Consider the following 26411-nt stretch of genomic DNA (forward strand, 5'->3'; position numbering starts at 1 on the left):
ATTCATTGATTTGTGAATGTAAGAGAGGTATGCTCAGCCCTGTCACTTATGGTGTAGCAATATGGCAGCCTATTCTATCTAGGGCACTACTTTTAGCCAGAGCTTAGACCTAAGAAGTTTTGATCCACTCAGAATACAGACACTTTTTTCTCCACTAACCTTGGCTGTAGTCGGTTCCCCAATACAATTGTTGGATACCTGTATGTATTTTGCTTACTTACGTTTGACAACTATTTAGAAAACACTCCAATCCAACTGATATTCTTAAAGTATCCCTTTCTGAAGAACGTCTGCATAAGATAAGGCCACTTTTGAATTCTGTTAAATCCAAAAGTGACTTCTCGAATCTCATGTAACTCTTACAGCAAATTGACAATTAGCCTTGTGATTCGTTCAAATCACAACAGCTTTCCATTTCAAGATTTTCCATTAAAAATACTCATATGGTCCCAAGTGTAACACATGAAACTTTAAATTGCTCGTACATTTCTGCATTAAGTATCATTTCACATCTTTTACCAATATGGATATTAATTTCACAAATGTTGCTTTTTTCATTTTTTTAATAATATTTTTCATAGACATTTCAATGTGTATATAAACAATCTTTTCCGCCCTTCTTTTCCCAGACACACATACATCCACACTCACATCCTCTGTACCAGCGGCATGATACCAACAGTAATAAATAAATACTAACCCTCAACCACCTGTGCATAATGCATTTATACAGTACCTCCTATCACAACCATAGCGCTTTGTAAATACTTGCTACAAGCATTCAGAACAGCCTATGGATCCTTACAAATGATAATGCATTCATTAATATATTACACACAGGTGGCTCTGAGTGACCCCTTGTCTCTTTCTGAACGGCTACATACAGGACTCCATAAACAAAGCAAAGACAGCGCCCCCAGTAGTACTGGGGTGGAATTGGTGGAATCACATAAAGCCATTTCTGCTTTGCCTTACACAGTTCAAGTGTTTGGGGGTCCTGTACAAAGCTAATGGACTCAAAAATAATTTGTATCGCTTCGAGAGACAAATATTTGAAATTAAAAATGTGAGCACTGTGAGCTTGCCCGGTATCAAACACCAATTTGAAATGTTTCACCGCATGAGTGAACTTAGGTCAGGGTATGATTTAAAATACCGCTGATTAGGACCAACAGAAAACAGGTTCAGAGAGACTGTATCCACTTGTCTTTTTCATAGCAATACATGGTACTATGGACCTTCCAATAAAATTATCTAATTTAACGAACCTGGGGCCTCATTTATCGAAGGTGCGTATGCACAACAAAAAAAAAGACACCCTTGCATGCGCCAGTTTTTCCGCAAAGATATCTTTTTTTTTTGAATTTGCGGGGAATTGTGAGTATCTCCAAGTATAGCTGAGACCATGCGCACATCCGGTGGTTGATCAATTATATTGCAAGCAAATATTGTTCTTATGGGGAAATGGGGGTGTTTGATGCGCAGGAATTATAATAATGGTAGACTAATACAAATATTAAAACGTGGGCCTAACGATAACACAGATGCATTTACATTTAGTAAAGGAGATCGCAGAGCAGCATGTAGCCTAATGTGTTTATTTTACTTTTAATTCTATAGGCCTAAATCATAATTATATATTGGGACATCTCTCCACATGACTGGTTTATTCCCGCTGCACAACAAATATTTATGCTACCATTTATCCATCCCTCAATAGCAAAGCATGCTCAAATGTAAATAGACCGGTAGCCTACTTAACATATTTGAGAGTATGGGTAGTCTACAGTAATGCTGTGCGGTAGGAGCACCACACCATAGCCTAGTACATCTCAGAGCCACCAAGGCAGGAGATAGAAACACAATCATGTATTGATAACAAAATACTGAACAACAATTCATCTTTTTGCATAGAAGTGTGGGCTGAAGCGTTTACTTTTTTAAATTGTTCAAATAGACAAATCAATCAATCTTGCAGAATGCGTGGCCAGAGTTTGGCACTCGCTGTAGGCAGCATGCGTTTTAAGTTTGAAAAGTCACTGCAAAAGATTAACACATTCTGCCCACACTTCTACAGAAATGTGATCAAACTTGCCATTGCGCTTTTCTTTTAGGAACTATCACGGCCCAGTTCCAACATCTCCAAATCATACAGCAAATGAGGGCGTTTTTGTTTTACCGTAAAAGGTGAATGGAGGGCGTTTTCCAGGCGGGGTTGTAACATTTACATTTTCGTCATTTAGCAGACGCTCTTATCCAGAGCGACTTACAAATTGCGTTCGTTCACAAGCACACAAATATAGTATGGCTCTAATTGATCAATGAAATCATGCGTATATGATGTGTGTGACAGTTTGATAAATCCCAGTAAATTGTTGCGCATGCAAATCCTACAAATCGCCACGTACGCCAGAATTGAGTGAGGAAATGTCTGCACGGTTGATATTTCAGGCCCCAGGTGTCTAGCAATTCCCTACTGGAAAAACCTGTTTCGTTGTCAATGCAACGGTGGAAACTCATTCATTGAACGTCACAAAGTGAAGCGCCGAAGACAGAACAAAGACACGAAGTTGATGTTGGACACGATCCACCGCGCGTTGCTTTGTTTTGGACACCGGAAAAGCCGTTCCAGCATTCACAAAAATAGAACCTATTTTTCCCACATTAACTTAATTAATAAATCCTCATCCCTCGTTAACATCCTACAGTTCATTAGCCTACATACAGTGCACCAGTATTAGAAAACACTATGAAGAACCCCCATTTGTTTGTTTAAATAAACCCCCCCCCCAGTTATATCTGGTCCTGTATGACCAGTCCCCGACATGCGTTACAACTGGAGTTAAAGAAACAATAGAAGGAACATCGTCATCTCTGTATGACACCACCAGAACATCGTCATCTCTGTATGACATCACCAGAACATCGTCATCTCTGTATGACACCACCAGAACATCGTCATCTCTGTATGACATCACCAGAACATCGTCATCTCTGTATGACATCACCAGAACATCGTCATCTCTGTATGACTCTATAATAATTATAATAATAAAACATTGTATTCCCCACACCTCCACACCAAACCATGATTAAAACTATAGAAATACGCTGGTCAAAATTTAAAATGAACACAACTGTTTTGTCATGCTACTGTGATATACTAGGAATAGTCCATAGGCAAAATGGTCAAGAACCGTTGTGAAGTGACATTAACAAGACACCAAGCGTGGCAACATGATACTAGACATGTCATCAACTGGGTATGTGGCTTGTTGCAAATAGCCTGCCACCATTTTGATGAATGTGAGAGCAAATTGCACAAAAACTCTGTTTTTAGACTTTGACCAGGGTTTGTTTTCTACCCCAAACCACCCGCTTCTCCCAATCCCACCAACAACCCCCTGTCCTAACCCAAGCAGCCGCAATTCCTTGAACACACACACACACACACACACTCAAGTCTTTTGTTGTCATAAGGGGACCTCCAGGAGCTTTTTGTGGAGGTACTGCTTCACCTCCTCTATACCATTCAGCTTCTCCAGCTCGTGATAGGGCAGCTGTAGAAGAGGGGAGAAGAGGGGAGAAGAGGGGAGAAGAGGGGCATAGAGAAAACCCAGGGACAGATGACAGAGTACGTACCACTGTTAGTTTGCCTTATTTGGGCACAGTGGACCGTTAGTAGACCATTGTCCCTGGTACCAATTAAAAAGCTTCATCGGATGATTGTGATGGAGGTAAGGGAAGACTGAAATGTGGTTGCAAGATGGTTGAAATGAGGGTTGTAACCAGTGGAGGCTGCTGAGGGGAGGACGGCTCATAATAATGGCTGGAACGGAGCAAATGGAATGGCATCAAACCATGTGTTTTATGTATTTGATACCATTCCACTGATTCCACTCCAGCCATTACCATGAGCCCATCCTCCCCAATTAAGGTGCCACCAACCTGTGGTTGTAACATGATAATATGGTTGTAAGATTGTTAACGTGTGGGTTGTAAGATGGTTGAAATGTGGTTGTAAGATGGTTAACATGTAGTTGAAATGTGGTTGTAAGATGGTTAACATGTAGTTTGTAAGGTGGTTGAAATGTGGTTGTAAGATGGTTGAAATGTGGTTGTATGAAGGTAATGGCTCACCTGCAGGATGACATATCCCAGGAGCAGCAGGTGACGGTCCCTCATGGCCCGGGAGCCCACCAGAACCTCAGAGTTGTGACAGTAGTGCCACTTGTCATTCACCGACATGACCACTCTGAAAGAAGAAAGGAATTTTGCAATTAACAAATGATTTCTCATTATGAAATAAATTACTTACGCCGCGATCACACAAGTGACGAAAGATGGTAGAAAAATACTGCTATCTGCCGTGAAGATGAGGCAGACTTCCCAGCAAAACTATATTTTCTGAAAGTTATTTACTAGCTAGCATTGCTCCACCAATGATGCATTATCAAGCGCTTCTTAAATTGGGTACTATGTACAAAATGACTAACTGGACAGATTTGGGGATCCCATCAGCACTGACCTCTTAAGCTGCCGCTGGTCCCCCGCCACCCTCTCGGTGTCGGTTCGATCGGCCGGGTGCAGCCGAAGTGGCGAGGTGGGCCCCACGTCCCCGTCCAGCCCCTCATAGAAGACAGGGAGCTCGCAGTCGGGCACATGACTACCCGGCCCCACCTGCACCCCTCCCTCGTCCTCCAGGATCTTCCCAATGGAGAACTGGAAAAGAGAAACGGGGGTAGCCGTGGTGGATCCCCCTACCTCGGAGGCCACTGGCTGGGCTAGGCTGTCAGAGGGAGGGCTGCTGAGCGTGGAGCTGTCCTGGCTCTCCAGGGAGTGATCCTTGGCCAGGCTGGAGTAGTAGTCGGCCGGCGTGTAGTAAGGGTTGTAGTCAGGCGGGCCCCCGCCGTTAGGGCCCGCCCTCTGGGCCGAGGCAGGGTTTGCCCCACGCTGCATGTGGTGTGGAAGGAGGGTCACCGACTCGTCCCCCCCGACGGGTCGCTTGTCCCCCCTTTCCTCTAGTGGGGCGAAGGGGGAGAACTTTTGAAAGTCTGAGGCGAGGGCTGTCACGGTCACGGATCCCTCTGGGGCTTTGTGGGCCACACCTATGGAGGCCCCTGCCCGGATAGGGAGAACCCGGCCAGAACCATCAATCCACAGCAGGAAGTCTACAAAGGAATGGGAATATACAGAGGTTTAGGGTTGCAACATTCGACAGTAATCGTATAATTATGAAGAGAAGTAAAAAAAAAAAAAAATCCCCAAAAGGCTTTTCTTCATGATTACAAATCCTTGGTTCTCTATAGAAATGTCAGATCTTGTTAAGATGAGAGAAATCAGGCCTGGGCCAAGGATAGAAAAACGGACTCTGTAGCTGATTGGCAGCTTGTAATGCAAATTGAGAAATAGATGCGCTTCATCAAATTATGATGGAAGTTCCGTCAATGTCTAGTGAATTTTTGTTAAAAAAAAATATATATATAAAGAGGAGCAGAAATCATTCATTCAACATTCATTCTGGTTGTTGACTACGGCGATGTCATCTATATGAATGCAGCCTGCCACTGTATTGAAGCCATTGGACACGGTCTATCATAGCGCATTGTGCTTTATTGCGGCCGATAGGTTGAGTACACACCATTGAATATTTTATCAGAAAGTAGGCTGGCCCTCTTTGAAGTCTCGTAGATCGATGTATTGCAATTTTTTGGTCTGTAAAGCAATCTTGCATAAACTTCGGCCATACCGTACCTCATTGTTAACCTTCCGACGTATAAAGTTACCAGACCTGTATTCAGGAATGGCTAACCCCGGAGATCCCTTCAATCTCCACCGAGTTACGTAAATTCGCTTTTAGTTTTTTTACGCCTCTCCTGTGGAATGATCTCCAAAAGTCCTTAAAGCTGGTGGAGTTGGTGCCTCTAGGGCAATTCAAGAGGATGTTAGACGGCCTTTTAACTGAAGAATGTGTTTCATATGATTGTTTAGCATTTCATGTATTGTGTAATTGATGTGTATATAGATATGTATAGTGTAATTGTTGTTTATCGATGTGTTCATGCAGGGCTCATCTGCGAAAGAGCGTGGTCTCAGCATGACTCCCTTGCTTAAATATTTTTTTTAACCTAATATTCCTCGAGTTTCTGTAATTGTTCAACCCCAAAGAGGTTCCAGTACCAGTGCTTTGGCAGAGTGGGTGGGGTTATATCCTTCCTGTTTGGCCCTGTCCGGGGGTTTCTTCGGATGGGGCCACAGTGTCTCCGGACCGCTCCTGTCTCAGCCTCCAGTATTTATGCTGCAGTAGTTTATGTGTCGGGGGGCTGGGGTTAGTTGGTTATACCTGGAGTACTTCTCCTGTCTTATCCAGTGTCCTGTGTGAATTTAAGTATGCTCTCTCTAATTCTCTCGTTCTCTCTTCTCTCTGAGAACCTGAGCCCTAGGACCATACGTCAGGACTACCGGGCATGCTGACACCTTGCTGTCCCCAGTCCGCCTGGCCTTGCTGCTATTCCAGTTTCAACTGTTCTGCCTGCGGTTACGAAACCCCTACCTGTCCCAGACCTGCTGTTTTCAACTCTTAATGATCGGCTATGAAAAGCCAACTGAGATTTATTCCTGATTATTATTTGACCATGCTTGTCACTTATGAACATTTTTGAACATCTTGGTATGGTTCTGTTATAATCTCCACCCGGCACAGCCAGAAGAGGACTGGCCACCCCTCATAGCCTGGTTCCTCTCTAGGTTTCTTCCTAGGTTTTGGCCTTTCTAGGGAGTTTTTCCTAGCCACCGTGCTTCTACACCTGCATTACTAGCTGTTTGGGGTTTTAAGCTGGGTTTCTGTACAGCACTTCGAGATATTAGCTGATGTACGAAGGGCTATATAAAATAAAATTGATTGATTGATTGATACTACATAATGATACACCATTGTGTTTAGTAACAGTGTGGTATCTTAGAGTGGCCTTTGAACAAACACCAGAGCGTGTGTTAAATCCAATGTACCTGTGTAATAACCGGGGGCCAGGACCTCATCTTGCTTGTAGCCATGCTCTCCAACCAATTGTCTGAGGGCTTCAGCAACAAGACCCTTATAGCTGGAGAAAAAAAAAAAAAACGCATACACAACTCATGTCAACCACATACTTTTCATGAATTTCACTGGAATTTGCAATGAGAAGGCAGACATAATTCAACTTTCAAAATAGATGACAACTAACAGTTGGTCAACCAATCACCCCTAGTACTGCACCGTACCTGTATTTGCGGTTGACCTCGTCAGCGGTCAGCGCGTGGTCAAACATGAGCACCTTGTGCGTGTCCTGGAGCCGTGGACCGGTGTAGTCCCGGTACTCCAGCTCAACCGCCGCGTCCAACAGAGACAGGTAGCGCCGTACGATCAGAGCGTAAGGACTGTCTACAAATGGGGGAACAAGATCGACAGAAACAAAGACATGAGCGGGAGCAACGGTCTAAAATTGCCTAACATGAAAATGAAGCACATGCAACTGAATGGAAGTGAGTTGAGGTGTGTGTGGTTATATATATATATATATATATATATATATATATATATATATATATATATATATATATATATATATATATATACACACACACTGAGTATGTTTACATGCACACTAATAATTAGATATTAAACTGATTATGGCAGTAGGCAGAGTATGTCATTAGTCATGTAAACACTTTACTCTGCTTATCTTAAAATCGGCATAAGGTCATAATCGAAGTAAGCATACACTGATTAAAACATCTAGATTTCTGAACATTCTTTAGAATTATTGTAAAAAAAACAAAAAAAATCGGAGTTCCAGCTGCGTATTTGATCGGCACATATGCTAGCAGGCCCAGCACGAGCCTCCGTCTTTTGCGCGAGTGAAGTGAGTTCGGAAAATGTGAAAGTTTGCATGTTAGAAATAGTTCAAATCAAAAACAGGCTTCCCAAAAATAATATGGTTGCTGTGATATAACGTTTAGTTTGCTTCCCGATTTTCTGCATTTGTCCAAGTCCCATCACGTAGCCTGATTTCAGATGTGTCCATGTAAACAGGATTATTAGGGAAATCATCATGTAAAATGTTTTAAATCAAACTTATATGTAATCTGAATATTCACAATAATCGTATTATTGAACACATGTAAACATTCTCCTTAGTTATTTATTTGGCTTGAGGTTTATTGAGTCTACTGAAAGGGGCCCAGTCGAAAACAAATGAAACATAGCTGCTCTTTGATGTTGCTTGATCGCTGTGTGTGTGTGTGTGTGTGTGTGTGTGTGTGTGTGTGTGTGTGTGTGTGTGTGTGTGTGTGTGTGTGTGTGTGTGTGTGTGTGTGTGTGTGTGTGTGTGTGTGTGTGTGTGTGTGTGTGTGTATGTGTGTGTGTGTGTGTGTGTGTGTGTGTGTGTGTGTATGTGTGCCCCCCACCCCACCCCACTCACTGGTGACGTTGCTGATGAAAGCAGTGGAGAAGACCCTGTGCAGCACCAGGCCAGGGAAGTGGCCCAGCTGGAACAGGGACATGAGGATGTTGACGGTGGCCAGCGGGGAGCTCAGGGCCTTGAGCTCCAGCACCACCTCCAGCTTGGCGAAGAACTGGACCTCGTTGGACGGCCGGTAGCTCATCCGGCTGAAGGGGAACACCAGCTTTTGGATCACCTGTGGGGGGAAAAGAGAGAAAACCATTATCGTGATATTACCAAGCATTGTAATACGAATTAGTAAGTATCGCGATAACTGCTTTTATCAAACCCATATCAACCGCATGTAGAGCACGGCGCTTGTAACGCCAGGGAAGTGGGTTCGTTCCCCGGGACCACCCATACGTAAAAATGTATGCGCACATGACTGTAAGTCGCTTTGGATAAAAGCGTCTGCTAAGTGGCATATTATATTATTATTATTGCGGATAAAAAGCTGTGCGTGATGACATAGTGCACATAAAAATAACTTTCGCGGTTTCGCCGGGTTTCCGTCGCATTTTCAGCTCTACTGATCGTTTTGTCACAAAATATGTTGCGTTATATAGCTTATGTGCCCACTCTGGTCTTTGTACCAGTGGAGGCTCCTCAGAGGAGGAAGGGGAGGACCATCCTCCTCAGTGAATTTCCTTAAAAATAAAAATAGTGAAACATTAAAAACGTTTAGATAAAACTACACTAAATATATTCACGTCACCAAATAATTTATTAAAACACACCGTTTTGCAATGAAGGTCTACAGTAGGCTCAGTAGCACTCTGTACTTATACAGCCAACAAACAAATACAGTATAGCCGAGTTGCTCAACAGCTGTTTAAACGTACGACAGAGATTTTGTTGATGAGTGGGCCTCCTTACCTTGCTATCCAGGTATTCTCCCTTCTTGACCAGGAAATCAGCGATGGTGTCGAGGAGTCGAGTCTCCCTGAGCCGGTGGCGGGCGATGTATTTGGCAATGAGGGCCATGGTGTATGGGGTTATGCTGTCCACTTTTTTAGGCAGCTCCTCTATTGAGAAAAAAAAACAGAAGGTTATCTTGGAAATGATAGCAAGGTGGAGAAAGCAACAGATTAAAACAGCTGTCAGAGAAACGGCGGAAAGGAGGGGAAGGGAGGAGAGGAGAGGGAAAACTCACCAGCCAGGCTGCACACAAACCTCTCCTGCCTGTTCTGGTAGAAGAGGTGGGAGCTGAAGATTATCTCCAGGCTCTTGTTGCTAGCCTCGCGTACGCATGTGGCCAGCATCTCGTCCAGCAGCGCCATCTCCTGGTCGCGCACGCCACTTACGCTAGCCAGAGTGTGCTTGACCAGTCGGAGGATCTTCCTGTTGGTAGGTTGAGGGGGGACAATGGTGGAATTTGGTATCATGATAACATCAATTATCGTGATAAAAGCCATTATCGCGATATTACCAAGTATCTTGATACTAATTATACTAAACAAAAATATAAAATGCAACATGTAAAGTGTTGGTCCCATGTTTCATGTGCTGAAATAAAAGATCCCAGAAATGTTGCATACGCACAGAAAGCTTATTTCTCTCCATTTTTTTGCACAAATTTCGTTACGTCCCTGTTAGTGAACATTTTTGCTTTGCCAAGATAATCCATCCACCTGACAGGTGTGGCATATCAAAAATCTGATTAAGCAACATGATCATTACACAGGTGCACCTTGTGCTGGGGACAATAAAAGGCAACTCTAAAATGTGCAGTTATGTCACACAACACAATGCCACAGATGTCTCAAGTTGAGGGAGCGTGAAATTGGCACACTGACTGCAGAAATTTCCAACCGAGCTGTTGACAGATAATTTTATGTTCATTTCTCTACCATAAGCCACCTCCAACATAGTTTTAGAGAATTTGGCAGTACGTCCAACTGGCCTCACAACCGCAGACCGCGTGTAACCATGCCAGCCCAGGACCTCCACATGCGGCTTCACCTGCGGGATCGTCTGAAACTGGGTTTGCACAATTGAAGAATTTCTGTTCAAAGTGTCAGAAATCGTCTCAGGGAAGCTCATCTGAATGCTTGTCGCCCTCACCAGGGCCTTGACCTGACTGCATTTTGGCGTTGTAACAGACTTCAGCGGGCAAATGCTCACCTTCGATGGCCACTGGCACGCTGGAGAAGTGTGCTCTTCACGGATGAATCCCGGTTTAAACTGTACCGGGCAGACGTGTGGGCGAGCGGTTTGGTGATGTCAACGTTGTGAACAGAGTGCCCCACGGTGGCAGTGGGGTTATGGTATAGGCAGGCATAAGCTACGGACAACGAACACAATTACATTTTATCGATGGCAATTTGAATGCACAGATATCTTGCGATCCTGAGGCCCATAGTCGTGCCATTCATCCGCCGCCATCACCTCATGATAACGCACAGCCCCATGTCGCAAGGATCTGTACCCAATTCCTGGAAGCTGAAAATGTCCCAGTTCTTCCATGGCCTGCACACTCAGACATGTCACCCATTGAGCTTGTTTTGGATGCTCTGGATCGACAGCGTGTTCCAGTTCCCGCCAATATCCAGCAACTTCGCACAGCCATTGAAGAGGAATGGGACAACATTCCACAGGCCATAATCAACAGCCTGATCAACTCTATGCGAAGGAGATGTGTCGCGCTGCATGAGGCAAATGGTGGTCACACCAGATACTGACTGGTTTTCTGATCCACACCCCTACTTTTATTTTTAAGGTATCTGTGACCAACAGATGCATATCTGTATTCCCAGTCATGTGAAATCCATAGATTAGGGTCTAATAAATGTATTTCAATTGACTGTTTTACTTGTATGAACTATAACTCACTAAAATCTTTGAAATTGTTGCATGTTGCATTTATATTTTTGTTCAGCGTACTAAGTATCGCCATAACCGCTTTTATCACAATAACTGACATTGAAATCAGTTCCTGAGTGTAATTACGCTAGACCTAGATTGTGTTCAGTACATAAAAATGGGAGAAAAGGTTTTAAAATGGAGGTAGTACCTCATGTCCAATAAAAACGTGTCTTTATGAAAACATTGTCTACATTTATGTTGTACCAGTTGTACTGCATAACTCGCATTGCCTCTACTTGGATGGCTAGCCACAAATTATGAATGGATCTCTTACAAACAAGAGAACCCAATATAACATGTAAACATTTGTCTATTTCACCATAAATGGGTAATCAACCATCATACCAACCCTACCTGTTGGCCAGGAGCTGTTCCGGGTTGGGTGCTATGTTGGCCACGTTCTCAACCGTCGCGGTGTCGCTGGGTTGCAGCAAGCGCCACTTGAGGCGATAGTAGGAGAGTAGCAGGAAGAGGGTCTGCGGGTGACGCTCCCGCTCCAGGTTCTTCTCCAAGCCCGCCAGGCAGGCCTCGGTGAGCGGGTGCTGGCTGCTGGGGTGCAGCTTCATGCTGGAGCTGAACACCATGGAGACGTCCTTCTGGTTGAACTGGCCCAGTCGTGACTGAGACGTCGCCTCCAGCACCTGCACCACCCGCGAGTCGCTGGGAAGGCCTGGGGGAGGAGACGGGAGGTTTAGGGTTTATTTGGTTTACTTAATTTATTTTCAAGGAATATAGTCAGTTTAATATTCCAGAAAAGTGCATTCAGGTTTGCTCTATGTACACACATTCCTTTCATATCTATAAGAATGAATACACGTATAAAGTAGTAGTTGCCACAATGTTCACGTATCATAGATAATATAAAATGCAATTTACTAAAAGCACCTGCTGACCCTGCACTAGCAATATGAAAAAGATAACTTTCACACTCCAAAAAGTATGGTATGGGAAATGGAGCTGCCTCCATGCGACCACCTAGACTCACCTAGTACGGCCACAGATCACCTAGACTCACCTAGTGCGGCCACAGATCACCTAGACTCACCTAGTGCGGCCACAGATCACCTAGACTCACCTAGTGCGGCCACAGATCACCTAGACTCACCTAGTGCGGCCACAGATCACCTAGACTCACCTAGTGCGGCCACAGATCACCTAGACTCACCTAGTGCGGCCACAGATCACCTAGACTCACCTAGTGCGGCCACAGATCACCTAGACTCACCTAGTGCGGCCACAGATCACCTAGACTCACCTAGTGCGGCCACAGATCACCTAGACTCACCTAGTGCGGCCACAGATCACCTAGACTCACCTAGTGCGGCCACAGATCACCTAGACTCACCTAGTGCGGCCACAGATCACCTAGACTCACCTAGTGCGGCCACAGATCACCTAGACTCACCTAGTGCGGCCACAGATCACCTAGACTCACCTAGTGCGGCCACAGATCACCTAGACTCACCTAGTGCGGCCACAGATCACCTAGTCTCACCTAGTGCGGCCACAGATCACCTAGTGCGGCCACAGATCACCTAGACTCACCTAGTGCGGCCACAGATCACCTAGACTCACCTAGTGCGGCCACAGCATACAGGCAGTTGACGATGCTGAAGTTGTCAAACTTGGCACAGTCGCTCACGATGGCGTCGCACAGCGTCTGGAAGTCCTGGTGCTCCAGGATCTGTCGGCCTTCATTCTCCACTCTTTCTCCTCCACCGGCTCCGGGAGAGGGAACCAGGGCTGCCTCCGAGCCACCTCCGCCCCCTCCTCCAGCCCCAGCCCCGGCCTGTAGTAGCTGGCCGATCTTCTGCAGGGCGATGGGGTAGTGGTTGTGTGAGATCTTGCCTGGGTTCTGTGTCACCCAGCGCAGCACTTCATCTGCTCTACGCGAGCGCTCGATCAGCCTCTTCATGGTGAAGAAGGTGTCATAGCTCATCTTCTCGTGGATGAAGTTCCACGTCTTCTTCTTGTTGCCGGCTGCGCCAACAGTGGCGTGGTGGTGCAGGTGGGCGTGTGGCTGGTAGTGGGGGTGCGGGGGGAGGGGTGGAGGCAGAGGAGGGGCCAGGTGCGGGTGGTAGTGGTGACTGTGGAAGTGAGGCCCCCGGTGAGGGTCAGGCCGCCCCTGGTAGAGGGGCGGGTAGCTGGGAGGTGGAGGGGGCACGTGGTGGGGATGTTGGTGTGGTGGGAGAGGGTGGTGGTGATGATGATGATGGGGGTGGTTCTCCAGCATGGGCAGCCCTCCACCCCCCAGGCCCGGCCGGCGTCCAGGCTTTCCTCCTCCTACCCCACCACCTACTGCGCTGTACAGGCGGGTAGTGTACATGCCGGCGAGGGCGAGAGCGAGGACGCTAAGGCGGCGGGCGTGTCGCTGGCAGAGGGGCGAGGGGATTATGCTGTCGTAGCTCAGGAGGCCCAGGCTGGAGGGCAGCCACACCATAGTACACAGGCTAGTACACCGCTGAGGCACTGCACACTACACCTACAGGGAGAGAAGGAAGGGAGGGAAGAGACAGAAAGAGGAGAGAACAGGGAAATAATTTACTAAACAAAACACACATTCCAGATTAGAATCGGTGTGAGAATCCCTGGGAGGTTCACATAGTACACATGCACACGTACAAAAACCGCATTGCAAGATAGTACAGTGACAACAAGTAAATGATTCAAACACAGCACAGGAAACAGGAAAGAGAGCCATTAATGAACACAAATAGGCTACATTGATTGACGGCTGTTCCGACCAAAATCAAAACTTGGTTGAGGGTGCAGGATGGCCTGACTGGTTTCGGAGTTCTTCCAGATGTCTTAAATCGAATGTTCACGTTCTTGGTGTTTGGCTGCACGCTCATCTTGTCTTGGTGTTTGGCTGCACGCTCGTCTTGTCTTTTCCTGTGCTCGAGCTCTAATTTCTGTTGCTCCAACTTTGCCTTTAGCTCCAACTTTGGCAGTTGCACCTCTACGGGACTCACCCCACTACCCGTAGGACCCTTTTCATCAGCCTCTCCCTCCGGAAGGATTTCCTCTCCTCCACCAAAGCGGTACCGATCAACTCTTTGACTACTGCATTTGGAAAGCCAGATGCCACGTTAAAGTCATAATGCTTTGCAATGACGAGCAGATTCGCCTTTGTACATTTATATAGCATCTCACATTTTCCACAAATGCTTTCAACTTAAAGTCCACGGCTTTATTTTAATTGTATTAGCCTGTGTGTTCATGCAACTTTCGAAATGATTCCACAAAATCTTATAACCCCTCGGGTGGATGTCAGTTACAGAAACTCTCCTACAAAAGTGTATTTTGAAAACTCCAATATCTGGGCACAGCAGAGCTTCAGAGTAGGTGACTAGAGTGACTACCATATTCATGGGAAACTAAATCACGGACGAACACCCATTTTGTTATGTTCCCCGGCAAGAAAAACAAATAATGTCGCTCAAACAGAAGGGGGAACTAACAGTCACTGATAACCAAAACAAGTGGGTTTTTAGGAGGGGTTCTGAAAGACACTCATGGGAGTGTCCACTGAAAGCAACAACAAGTGGAACTGAATTGGATCCTTTGTTCGTACCCCCAGGGCAATTGAACTTTGAGCTCCAAGACGCCGCCGGCGGAGAAGAGTTATTTGGAGTAGACTTCTAGTCCAACTCAGGAGGCGCGCACACCATCCACCGCTTCCGAGTATTTTACTCGCTAATGTTCAGTCCCTGGACAATAAAGTAGAGCTCAGGGCGAGGATCTCCTTCCAGAGAGACATCAGGGACTGTAACATACTCTGTTTCACAGAATCATGGCTCTCGCCGGATATACGGTCCCCGTCCATACAGCCAGCTGGGTTCTCAGTAAATCATGCAGACAGGAATAAAGAACTCTCCAGGAAGAAGAGAGAGAGTGTATGTTTCATGATTAACTACTCATGGTGTGATTGTGATAACATACAGAAACTCAAGTCCTTTTGTTCACCTGACCTAGAATACCTCACAATCAAATGCAGACCGTATTACCTCCCAAGAAAATTATCTTCGGTTATAGTCACAGCCGTGTATATTCCACCTCAAGCCGATACCACGATGGCCCTCAAGGAACTACACTGGACTTTGTGCAAACTGGAAACCTCATATCCGGAGGCCACATTTATTGTAGCTGGGGATTTTAACAAAGCAAATTTGAGGAAAACACTACCAAATTTCTAGCAACACATTGACTGCAGTACTCGTGTTTCAAAAACTCGACCACTGTTACTCTCCCTTCCGGGATGGCTACAAGGCCCTCCCCCGCACCCCCTTCGGCAAATCAGACCACGAGTCCATTCTGCTCCTCCCTTCCTTTAGGCAGAATCTGAAACAGGAAGTACCCGTGCTAAGGTCTATTCAACGCTGGTCTGACGGAATCGATGCTTCAAGATTGTTTTGATCACACGGACTGGGATATGTTCCGGGTTGCAAATTGAGAATAACATAGACGTATACACGGACACGGTGACGGAGTTCATCAGGAAATGTATAGAGGATATTGTTCCCACTGTGACTATTAAAACCTACCCAAACCAAAAATCGTGGATAGATGGCAGCATTCGCGTAAAACTGAAAGCGAGAACCACCGCATTTAACCATGGCAATCTGGTCTAATAAAAACAAATGTGGTTATTCCCTCCATAAAGGCAATCAAACAGGCATAACGTCATTACAGAGACAAAGTGGAGTTGCAATTCAACGGCTCAGACACGAGACGTACAGTTGAAGTCGGAAGTTTACATACACTTAGGTTGGAGTCATTAAAACTAGTTTTTCAACCACTCCACAAATTTCTTGTTAACAAACTACAGTTTTGGCAAGTCGGTTAGGACATCTACTTTGTGCATGACACAAGTAATTTTTCCAACAATTGTTTACAGACAGATTATTTCACTGTATCACAATTCCAGTGGGTCCAGTTGACTGACTTTAAACAGCTTGGAAAATTCCAGAAAATGATGTCATGGCTTTAGAAGCTTCTGCTAGGCTAATTGACATCATTTGAGTCAACTGGATGTGTACCTGTGGATGTATTTCAAGGCCTACCTTCAAACTCAGTGCCTATTTGCTTGACATCATGGGAAAATCAAAAGAAATCAGCCAAGAACTCCGAAAAAATAATTGTAGACCTCCACAAGTCTGGTTCATCCTTGGGAGCAATTTCCAAACGCCTGAATGTACCACGTTCATCTGTACAAACAATAGTACGCAAGTATAAACACCATGTGACCACGCAGCCGTCATACCGCTCAGGAAGGAGACGCGTTCTGTCTCTTGGAGATGAACGTACTTTGGTACGAAAAGTGCCAATCAATCCCAGAACAACAGCAAATGACCTTGTGAAGATGCTGGAGGAAACAGGTACAAAAGTCTCTATATCCACAGTAAAACGAGTCCTATATCGACATAACCTGAAAGGCCACTCAGCAAGGAAGAAGCCACTGCTCCAAAATAGCCATAAAAAAGCCAGATTACGGTTTGCAACTGCACATGGGGACAAAGATCGTACTTTTAGGAAAAATGTCCTTTGGTCTGATGAAACAAAAATAGAACTGTTTGGCCATAATGACCATCATTATGTTTGGAGAAAAAAGGGGGATGCTTGCAAGCCGAAGAACACCATCCCAACCGTGAAGCACGGGGGTGGCAGCATCATGCTGTGGGGGTGCTTTGCTGCAGGAGGGACTGGTGCACTTCACAAAATAGATGGTATCATGAGGAAGGAAAATTATGTGGATATATTGAAGCAACATCTCAAGACATCAGTCAGGAAGTTAAAGCTTGGTCGCAAATGGTTCTTCCAAATGGACAATGACCCCAAGCATACTTCCAAAGTTGTGGCAAAATGGCTTAAGGACAATAATGTCAAGGTATTGGAGTGGCCATCACAAAGCCCTGACCTCAATCCTATAGAACATTTGTGGGCAGAACTGAAAAAGCCTGTGCGAGCAAGGAGGCCTACAAACCTGACTCAGTTACACCAGCTCTGTCAGGAGGAATGGGCCAAAATTCACCCAACTTATTGTGGGAAGCTTGTGGAAGAATACCTGAAAAGTTTGACCCAAGTTAAACAATTTAAAGGCAATGCTACCAAATGCTAATTGAGTGTATGTAAACTTCTGACCCACTGGAAATGTGATGAAAGAAATAAAAGCTGAAATAAATAATTCTCTCTACTATTATTCTGACATTTCACATTCTTAAAATAAAGTGGTTATCCTAACTGACCTAAGACAGGGAATTTTTACTAGGATTAACTGTCAGGAATTGTGAAAAACTGAGTTTAAATGTATTTGGCTAAGGTGTGTGTAAACTTCCGACTTCAACTGTCTGTATGTGGCAGGGTCTACAGACAATCACGGATTACAAAGGGAAAACTAGCCACATCACGGACACGACGTCTTGCTCCCAGACAAACACCTTCTTCGCCCACTTTGAGGATAACACAGTGCCATCGACACGGCCCGCTCCCAAAGACTGTGGACACTTGTTCTCCGTGGCCGACGTGAGTAAGACATTTAAGCGTGGTAACCCTCGCAAGGCTGCCAGCCCAGACAGCATCCCTAGCCACGTCCTCAGAGCATGCACAAAGCAGCTGGCTGGAGTGTTTACGGACATATTCAATCTCTCCCTATCCCAGTCTGCTGTCCCCACTTGCTTCAAGATGTCCACCATTGCTTTCTTGGGTATGGGAACAAAGGTAACTGAACTAAATGACTATCGCCCCGTAGCACTCAGTTCTGTCATGAAGTGCTTTGAGAGGCTAGTTAAGGATCATATCACCTCTACCTTACCTGACACCCTAGACCCACTTCAATTTGATATACCACCCCAATAGATCCACAGACGATGCAATCGCCATCACACTGCCCTATCCCGTCTGGACAAGAGGAATACCCATGTAAGAATGCTGTTCATTGACTATAGCTCAGCCTTCAACACCATTGTACCCTCCAAGCCCATCATTAAGCTCGGGGCCCTGGGTCTGAACCCCGCCCTGTGCAACTGGGTCCTGGACTTCCTGACGGGCCGTCCCCAGGTGGTGAAGGCAGGAAACAACACCTCCACTACGCTGATCCTCAACACAGGGGCCCCACAAGGGTGTGTGCTCAGCCCCCTCCTGTACTCCCTGTTCACCCATGACTGCGTGGCCATGCACGCCTCCAACTCAATCATCAAGTTTGCAGATGACACAACAGTAGTAGGCCTGATTACCAACAATGACGAGACAGCCTACAGGGAGGAGGTGAGGGCCCTGGCGGAGTGGTGCCAAGAAAATAACCTCTCCTTCAATGTCAACAAAACGAAGGAGCTGATCGTGGACTTCAGGAAACAGCAGAGTGTGCACCCACCTATCCACATCGACGGGACCGCAGTGGAGAAGGTGAAAAGCTTTAAGTTCCTCTGCGTACACTGACAATCTGAAATGGTCCACCCACACAGACAGTGTGGTGAAGGCGGCGCAACAGTGCCTCTTCAACCTCAGGAGGATGAAGAAATTCGGTATGGCCCCTAAGACCCTCACAAACATTTACTGATGCATAATTGAGAGCATCCCGTCGGGCTGTATCATAGCCTGGTACGGCAACTGCACCACCCGCAACAGCAGGGCTCTCCAGAGGGTAGTGCGGTCTGCCCAACGCATCACCGGGGGCACACTGCCTGGCCTCCAGCACACGATGTCACAAGAAGGCCAAAAAGATCATCTAGGACATCAACTACCCGAGCCACGGCCTGTTCACCATGCTATCATCCAGAAGGCGAGGTCAGTACAGGTGCATCAAAGCTGGGACCGAGAGAGGTGCATCAAAGCTGGGACCGAGAGACTGAAAATCAGCTTCTATCTCATGGCCATCACAGTTCAATAGCCATCACTAGCCGGCTACCACCCGGTTACTCAACCCTGCACCTTAGAGGCTGTTGCTCTATGTACGTAGACATGGAATCACTGGTCACTTTAATCATGTTTACATACTGTTTTACTCATTTCATATGTATATACCGTATTTTAGTCAATGCCACTCCGACATTGCTCATCCTAATATCTATATATTTCTTAATTCCATTATTTTACTTTTAGATGTGTGTATTGTTGTGAATTGTTAGATTTCGCTACACCGGCAATAACATCTGCTAAATATGTGTATGTGACCAATACAATTTTATTTGAAAAGACACCCAAGAAGAGTCAAAATTTGCCCAAGAAGAGTCAAACAAAAGAAAAACACACATCAAATTTAGAGACAGGAAGCAAATCAAAAAAGTTGAGCAAAACAAAAACTGGGAAGATCAAACAAAGGACTTTTCTAGAAATCAAGTAGGGTGAGCCAACTAAAGGCGTTGACACTCCACATCTCTCAAAACAACTGGAGCGCTGGGCCAGCCACTTAAATAGCACCTGGGCCAGCACAGGTGAAACACCTTCCGACTAACGAGATGGACAAGCCAGCACAGGTGTAACACATACTGACTAACGAGGTGATACCAATCGGTGCGCCCCAATGTGCTAACGCGCTAAAAGGTCCAATCTCAAAACATAAATGGAAAAGACCAAAACCTGTAACATCTGTCATGTGTTCAAACCCCAGCATTTCAATAATGAGGTCAGACTGAGTTTAGTCTGATATATGGGAGGCTTCACTGACAAAATGAGGAGAGTTATGGCATGCGTCCCAAATGGCACCCTATTCTCTAAGTAGTGCACTACTTTTGACCAGGGCACTACATAAGGAAATAGGGTGCCATTTGGGATGCACAACAATAAGCAGTCCAGCTCAGACAGTGCAGGACTAGGCTGAGGACCAAAAGACCCATCGACCATAGACTAGTCTGCAGACTCTGCACTCACAACAGGTCACAGGCAGCTCGTAGCTGGGACGAATCCCTTTGTAAAACAGAGACATGGGGATGAGGGGAGACCTCTCTCAAGAACTGTTCTGGAAATAGGTTAGCATACACCTGATTGGTGTAACCACCACGCCAACTATGCTACAATGCATGTTTGTTAAAGAATGTAACGTGAAGATGTAGGCTACAATCAAGAAAAACGTACGCACAAATCAAAAAATTGTATTTGTCACATGTGCCGAATACAACAGGTGTAGACCTTACCGTGAAATGTTTACTTACAAGCCCTTAACCAACAATGCAATTAAGAAAAATAAGAGTTAAGAAAATAAATAAAAAGTTTTAAAATAAATAAGAGCAACAATAAAATAATAACGAGCCTATATACAGGGGGTACCGGTACTGAGTCAATGGGAGGGGGTACAGGTTAGTCCAGGTAATAACGAGGCTATATCCAGGGGGTACCGGTACTGAGTCAATGGGAGGGGGTACAGGTTAGTCCAGGTAATATGTACATGTACACTACCGGTCAAAAGTTTGGACACACCTACTCATTCAAGGGTTTTTCTTTATTTATACATTGTAGAATAATAGTGAAGACATCAAAACTATGAAATAACACATATGGAATCATGTAGTAACCAAAAAAGTGTTAAACAAATCAAAATATATTTTATATTTGAGATTCTTCAAATAACCACCCTTTGCCTTGATGACAGCTTTGCACACTCTTGGAATTCTCTCAACCAGCTTCATGAGGTAGTCACCTGGAATGCATTTCAATTAACAGGTGTGCCTTGTTAAAAAAGTTAATTTGTGGAATTTCTTTCCTTCTTAACGCGTTTGAGACAATCAGTTGTGTTGTGGCAAGGTAGGGGGGTATACAGAAGATAGCCCTATTTGGTAAAAGACCAAGTCCATATTATGGCAAGAACAACTCAAATAAGCAAAGAAAACGACAGTCCCTCATTACTTTAAGACATGAAGGTCAGTCAATACGGAAAATGTCAAGAACTTTGAAAGTTTCTTCAAGAGCAGTGGCAAAAACCATCAAGCGCTATGATGAAACTGGCTCTCATGAGGACGGCCACAGGAAAGGAAGACCCAGAGTTACCTCTGCTGCAGAGGATAAGTTCATTAGAGTTACCAGCCTCAGAAATTGCAGCCCAAATAAATGCTTCACAGAGTTCAAGTAACAGACATCTCAACATCAACAGTTCAGAGGAAACTGCGTGAATCAGGCCTTCATGGTCGAATTGCTGCAAAGAAACAACTACTAAAGGACACCAATAAGAAGAAGAGACTTGCTTGGGCCAAGAAACACGTGCAATGGACATTAGACCAGTGGAAATGTGTCCTTTGGTCTGGAGCCCAAATTTGATATTTTTGGTTCCAACAGCCGTGTCTTTCTGAGACGCGGTGTGGGTGAACGGATGATCTCCGCATGTGTATTTACCACCGTAAAGCATGGAGGAGGTGGTGTTATGGTGTGGGGGTGCTTTGCTGGTGACACTGTCTGATTTATTTAGAATTCAAGGCACACTTAACCAGCATGGCTACCACAGCATTCTGCAGCGATACGCCATCCCATCTGGTTTGGGCTTAGTGGGACTATCATTTGTTTTTCAACAGGACAATGACCCAACACACGTCCAGGCTGTGTTAGGGCTATTTGACCAAGAAGGAGAGTGATGAGTGCTGCATCAGATGACCTGACCTCCACAATCTCCCGACCTAAACCAAATTGAGATGGTTTGGGATGAGTCGGACCGCAGAGTGAAGGAAAAGCAGCCAACAAGTGCTCAGCATATGTGGGAACTCCTTCAAGACTGTTAGAAAAGCATTCCAGGTGAAGCTGGTTGAGAGAATGCCAAGAGTGTTCAAAGCTGTCATCAAGGCAAAGGGTGGCTATTTGAAGAATCTCAAATGTAAAATATATTTAGATTTGTTTAACACTTTTTTGGTTACTACATGATTCCACATGTGTTATTCCATAGCTTTGATGTCTTCACTATTATTCTACAATGTAGAAAATAGTAAAAATAAAGAAAAACCCTTGAATGAGTAGGTGTTCTAAAATGTTTGACCAGTAGTGTAGGTAGGGGTAAAGTGATTATGCATAGCTAATAAACAGTGAGTAGGGGGGGTCAATGCAAAATAGTCTAGTTAGCCATGTTATTAGCTGTTCAGCAGTGTTATGTCCTTTGTGCTCACTCAAACGAGAAACAAACTGTCAGCTTTATAATCTGTCATAGGCAAGGCAAGTACTACTTCTAATATTTCTGGAGGTAGCCTAATCCAAAAAGTATGCCCACGTCCAAATACACTGTCATGTATGACTGATTATAGCTGATCATTAAAACATGTTGACAGGGCAGTCTCTTTAGTTTATAACTAGTTAGGCCTAGAGTAGAGTATTCAGTCACAATGTAGTAAAGTTAGTTGAGTACACGTATTGAGTCAGTAAAAGAAATCACATTCACATACCCAACCTCCCCAAATGTCATCATCAAGTTAATTTGAACAGGTAGCTAACCAATTTGCCCTTCAGCATAAGGAATGTTCCCACTCAACCTTTGACGGTTTTCCTCCTCAACAAACAACTAATGCCATTATTGGCTAACGTTAGTTAGCTAGCTAGCTGAACTATCCTTTAGACAAACACCCTATCCAGAAATCCAAGCATAAATGTCAAGCATAACGTCTGCAAAAGTCTAAGAAGCATAGGATAATACAGAGTAGTGCTATCTAGCTAATATCTAGTATGTTTTAGCTAGCTAACTACAGTATGTGTATCTTGCTACTGCTAACTAGGCTAGCTAACTGTCAAACTGAACTGGCATAACGTAAGCTAGATAGCTAAATAAGCAAGCTGCAAATATTAAGTAAATCAAAATCAAATTGTATTTATCACATGCGCCGAATACAACTGTTGTAGGCTTTACGGTTAATTGTTTGTATACCGGTAGTTAGTTGCAAATAACGCTGGGTAAATCATTCAAAATAGTTAGCTAGTATCAGTGGGAATGTTATGTTACCAGCTAGCACTACTAGCAGGGAAATATGCCATTGCCAACAAGTGTCTGGTAGGGCCGGGGGCATTTCAGGTAGCAAACTCGTGCTGTAAGAATACTAGCTAGTAGCTCGGACGGCTACAAGGCGTTAGCTGGCCCAGCTAGCTAACTACGTAACCGTCGAATGGCTTCATATAAAAAGCACTGGATTAATAAGGTAACTAGTTAGCTAGTGTAGCTAACTACTGATACAATGACAATCACTCAATGATGAAAATGTACTTACATGTTTGATGTCAACGCAAGAGGAATATCCAGATGGGTGGTGCCGGGGAAGCAAATGTTTTATCGAACTGGGAGCAATGACAGTTGGTCATCTGACAGTGACACTCCCAAGAAGTTAGCGAAACATAGGAGTGACAGCCGGCCCGTCAATAAAACGTTAACAATATCGGTTGACCATTTAACTTACAAATTAATTAGCTAACTAGTTAATCATGGAATAATACTGTAGTTCATTGGTCATGGACGTCCACGCAATGACACCGTTGTTTGCAAACTGTCTGACCTAGCTAACGTTAATAGGCTAGGATTCAATTCGACTCGCTCTGTCCTCTCTATCCAGCAGGAGCGAACATGGGTTGGTGTATTGACTGAGCTTGATTTATTCACACTGACAGAAAGTATTCTTTGCCCTGGTAGCTTGGACGCACCTACAGCCAAAATCGTTTTAAAACGATTGATGGCATTTGCCGCAAGAACTATATTCGGTTCCCCGTCGTCTCATTCTTCACTAGCCGCACTGGTGTCGGCCATCTTCCCAGCATGCAACTTTTTGGTCTTCTTCTATTGATGGCTTTGCCAACAGTTGGTTCATTACAGCAAAGATTATGGATATACTGACAAGATACATGTCTCTCCGTCCTAACAATGGGAGTCGTTGTCCACAAAGTGGCCCAGTGGGCTGTCTAGCTCCTGCCGATCCTTTCTTTGGATTGGTGGATATCTCATTTTTATTATTATTGTCACCTTTTTTAAAATATTCGATGGTGTTGTTGACGTCAACCGCTTGTATTCAATGGAGAGAGAGAGATGCTATGCTACTAGCCTCATATAATTAATATCCATAGCCATCTCAAGACAACGCTGATATAAAGTGTTTTTTCTCAAAGTTGCCGGGATGTCACGTGTCCTACTTATATCAGTACACTCGTAACAACTTAAGCATTACGATACTTCTATTCGATTAAATAAACCTCACATAGAAAATAAGCAATTCATTTTTTTGTTGCTCAAATTCGACACTCTCATTGACCTCCTTACAAAAACTCCTTGTTTGGTTGGCAAAACAACGAAAAACGCTGGATGGATGGAGACAGATTTTCCGCCGAGTTGGGCCTCTCTCTTCCTCTGATCATAGCCACCTACTGGGCTAGAGGATCTTCTTCTTCTTCTTGTGCGTTTCCGGCAGACTAGAGGCAAAGATTCTTTATAAATAACCCAAGATAGACCAGGGCCTGTCGTTTCCAATGGGAGCAAATTAACCATTGTGGGCAGAACAAGCAAGGAGGTGGGTAGAGCCAAACACGAGCTAGTGAGATCCTATTGGCGCGTTCTACCATTTATTTGCATATTTCCGTTAGGGAACGCCTATTTGCACTTGCACTCCTTCTACACAACGCCATTTTTTTTTAAACTTTGGCAAAGGGTAGTCCTCATTGTTTGTTACATATTCTAGTTTTGGAAACGGAAAACTGTATGGAGATCAAATGTTTCATCAATGAGAAAATTAGCAGAATATCGGCCAAAATCCATCTCGCTCCATCAGGGAGAGTGCAATTGGCATGCTGACAGGATGCATGCATGCAGGAATCTCCACCAGAGCTGTTTCCAGATAATTTAATGTTAATTTCTCTACCATAAGCCGTCGTTTTAGAGAATTTGGCAGTACGTCCAACCGGACTCAAAACCGCAGACCACGTATAATCACACCAGCCCAGGACCTCCACATCCAGCCTCTTCACCAGCAGGATCATCAGAGGGGGGAGGGGTGGTGCTGAGGAGTATTTCTGTCTGTAATAAAGCCATTTTGATTGGCTGAGCCTGGCTCGCCAGTGGGTGGACCTATGCCCCCCCAGGCTCACCCATAGCTGTGCCTCTGCTCAGTCATGTGAAATCCATAGATTACAGCCTAATGAATTTATTTAAATTCACTGACTTCCTTATATGAACTGTAACTCAGCAAAATCTTAGAAATTGCGTTTATATTTTTGTTCAGTATTTCGCCACCTACTGTGCGGGTGGATAATAAAGATCCCAAAAAGGAAATAATGCTTGGTTCAAAAAAATAAAAAGTTATATATATATATATATATATAGTACCAGTCAAAAGTTTGGACACACCTACTCATTCAAGGGTTTTTCTTAATTTTTACTATTTTCTACATTGTAGAATAATAGTGAAGACATCAAAACTATGAAATAACACATATGGAATCATGTAGTAACCAATCTTTTTTTAAACAAATCAAAATATATTTTATATTTGAGATTCTTCAAAGTAGCCACCCTTTGCCTTGATGACAGCTTTGCAAACTCTTGGTATTCTCTCAACCAGCTTCATGAGGTAGTCACCTGGAATACATTTCAATTAACAGGTGTGCCTTGTTAAAAGTTAATTTGTGGAATTTCTTTCCTTCTTAATGCGTTTGAGCCAATCAGTTGTGTTGTGACAAGGTAAAGGTAGGGGTGGTATACAGAAGATAGCCCTATTTGGTAAAAGACCAAGTCCATATAATGGCAAGAACAGCTCAAATAAGCAAAGAGAAACGACAGTCCATCATTACTTTAAGACATGAAGGTCAGTCAATACGGAACATTTCAAGAACTTTGAATGTTTCTTCAAGTGCAGTCGCAAAAACCATCAAACGTTATGATGAAACTGGCTCTCATGTGGACCGCCACAGGAAAGGAAGACCCAGAGTTACCTCTGCTGCAGAGGATAAGTTCATTAGAGTTACCAACCTCAGAAATTGCAGCCCAAATAAATGCTTCACCATTGTTCAAGTAACAGACACATCTCAACATCAACTGTTCAGAGGAGACTGCGTGAATCAGGCCTTCATGGTCAAATTGCTGCAAAGAAACCACTACTAAAGGACACCAATAAAAAGAAGAGACCTTGGGCC

General features: G+C 44.4%; 1 protein-coding gene across 1 annotated transcript; it reads right to left on the bottom strand.

The window, feature by feature from the left end:
* Positions 1–545: 545 nt before the first annotated feature.
* Positions 546–24580, bottom strand: LOC121580592. The gene is made up of 11 exons (XM_045224621.1): positions 23510–24580; positions 12921–13827; positions 11700–12015; positions 9634–9821; positions 9357–9505; positions 8460–8676; positions 7261–7420; positions 7009–7100; positions 4529–5171; positions 4141–4255; positions 546–3560 (listed from the first exon to the last, which is right to left on the bottom strand). The coding sequence occupies exons 2-11, from the start codon at positions 13783–13785 to the stop codon at positions 3474–3476; spliced, it is 2832 nt and encodes a 943-aa protein (XP_045080556.1). The 5' UTR covers positions 13786–13827; positions 23510–24580; the 3' UTR covers positions 546–3473.
* Between the last annotated feature and the right edge of the window lie 1831 nt (positions 24581–26411).

The sequence above is a fragment of the Coregonus clupeaformis genome, chromosome 14, assembly GCF_020615455.1.
Source record: "Coregonus clupeaformis isolate EN_2021a chromosome 14, ASM2061545v1, whole genome shotgun sequence".
Taxonomy (NCBI): domain Eukaryota; kingdom Metazoa; phylum Chordata; class Actinopteri; order Salmoniformes; family Salmonidae; genus Coregonus; species Coregonus clupeaformis.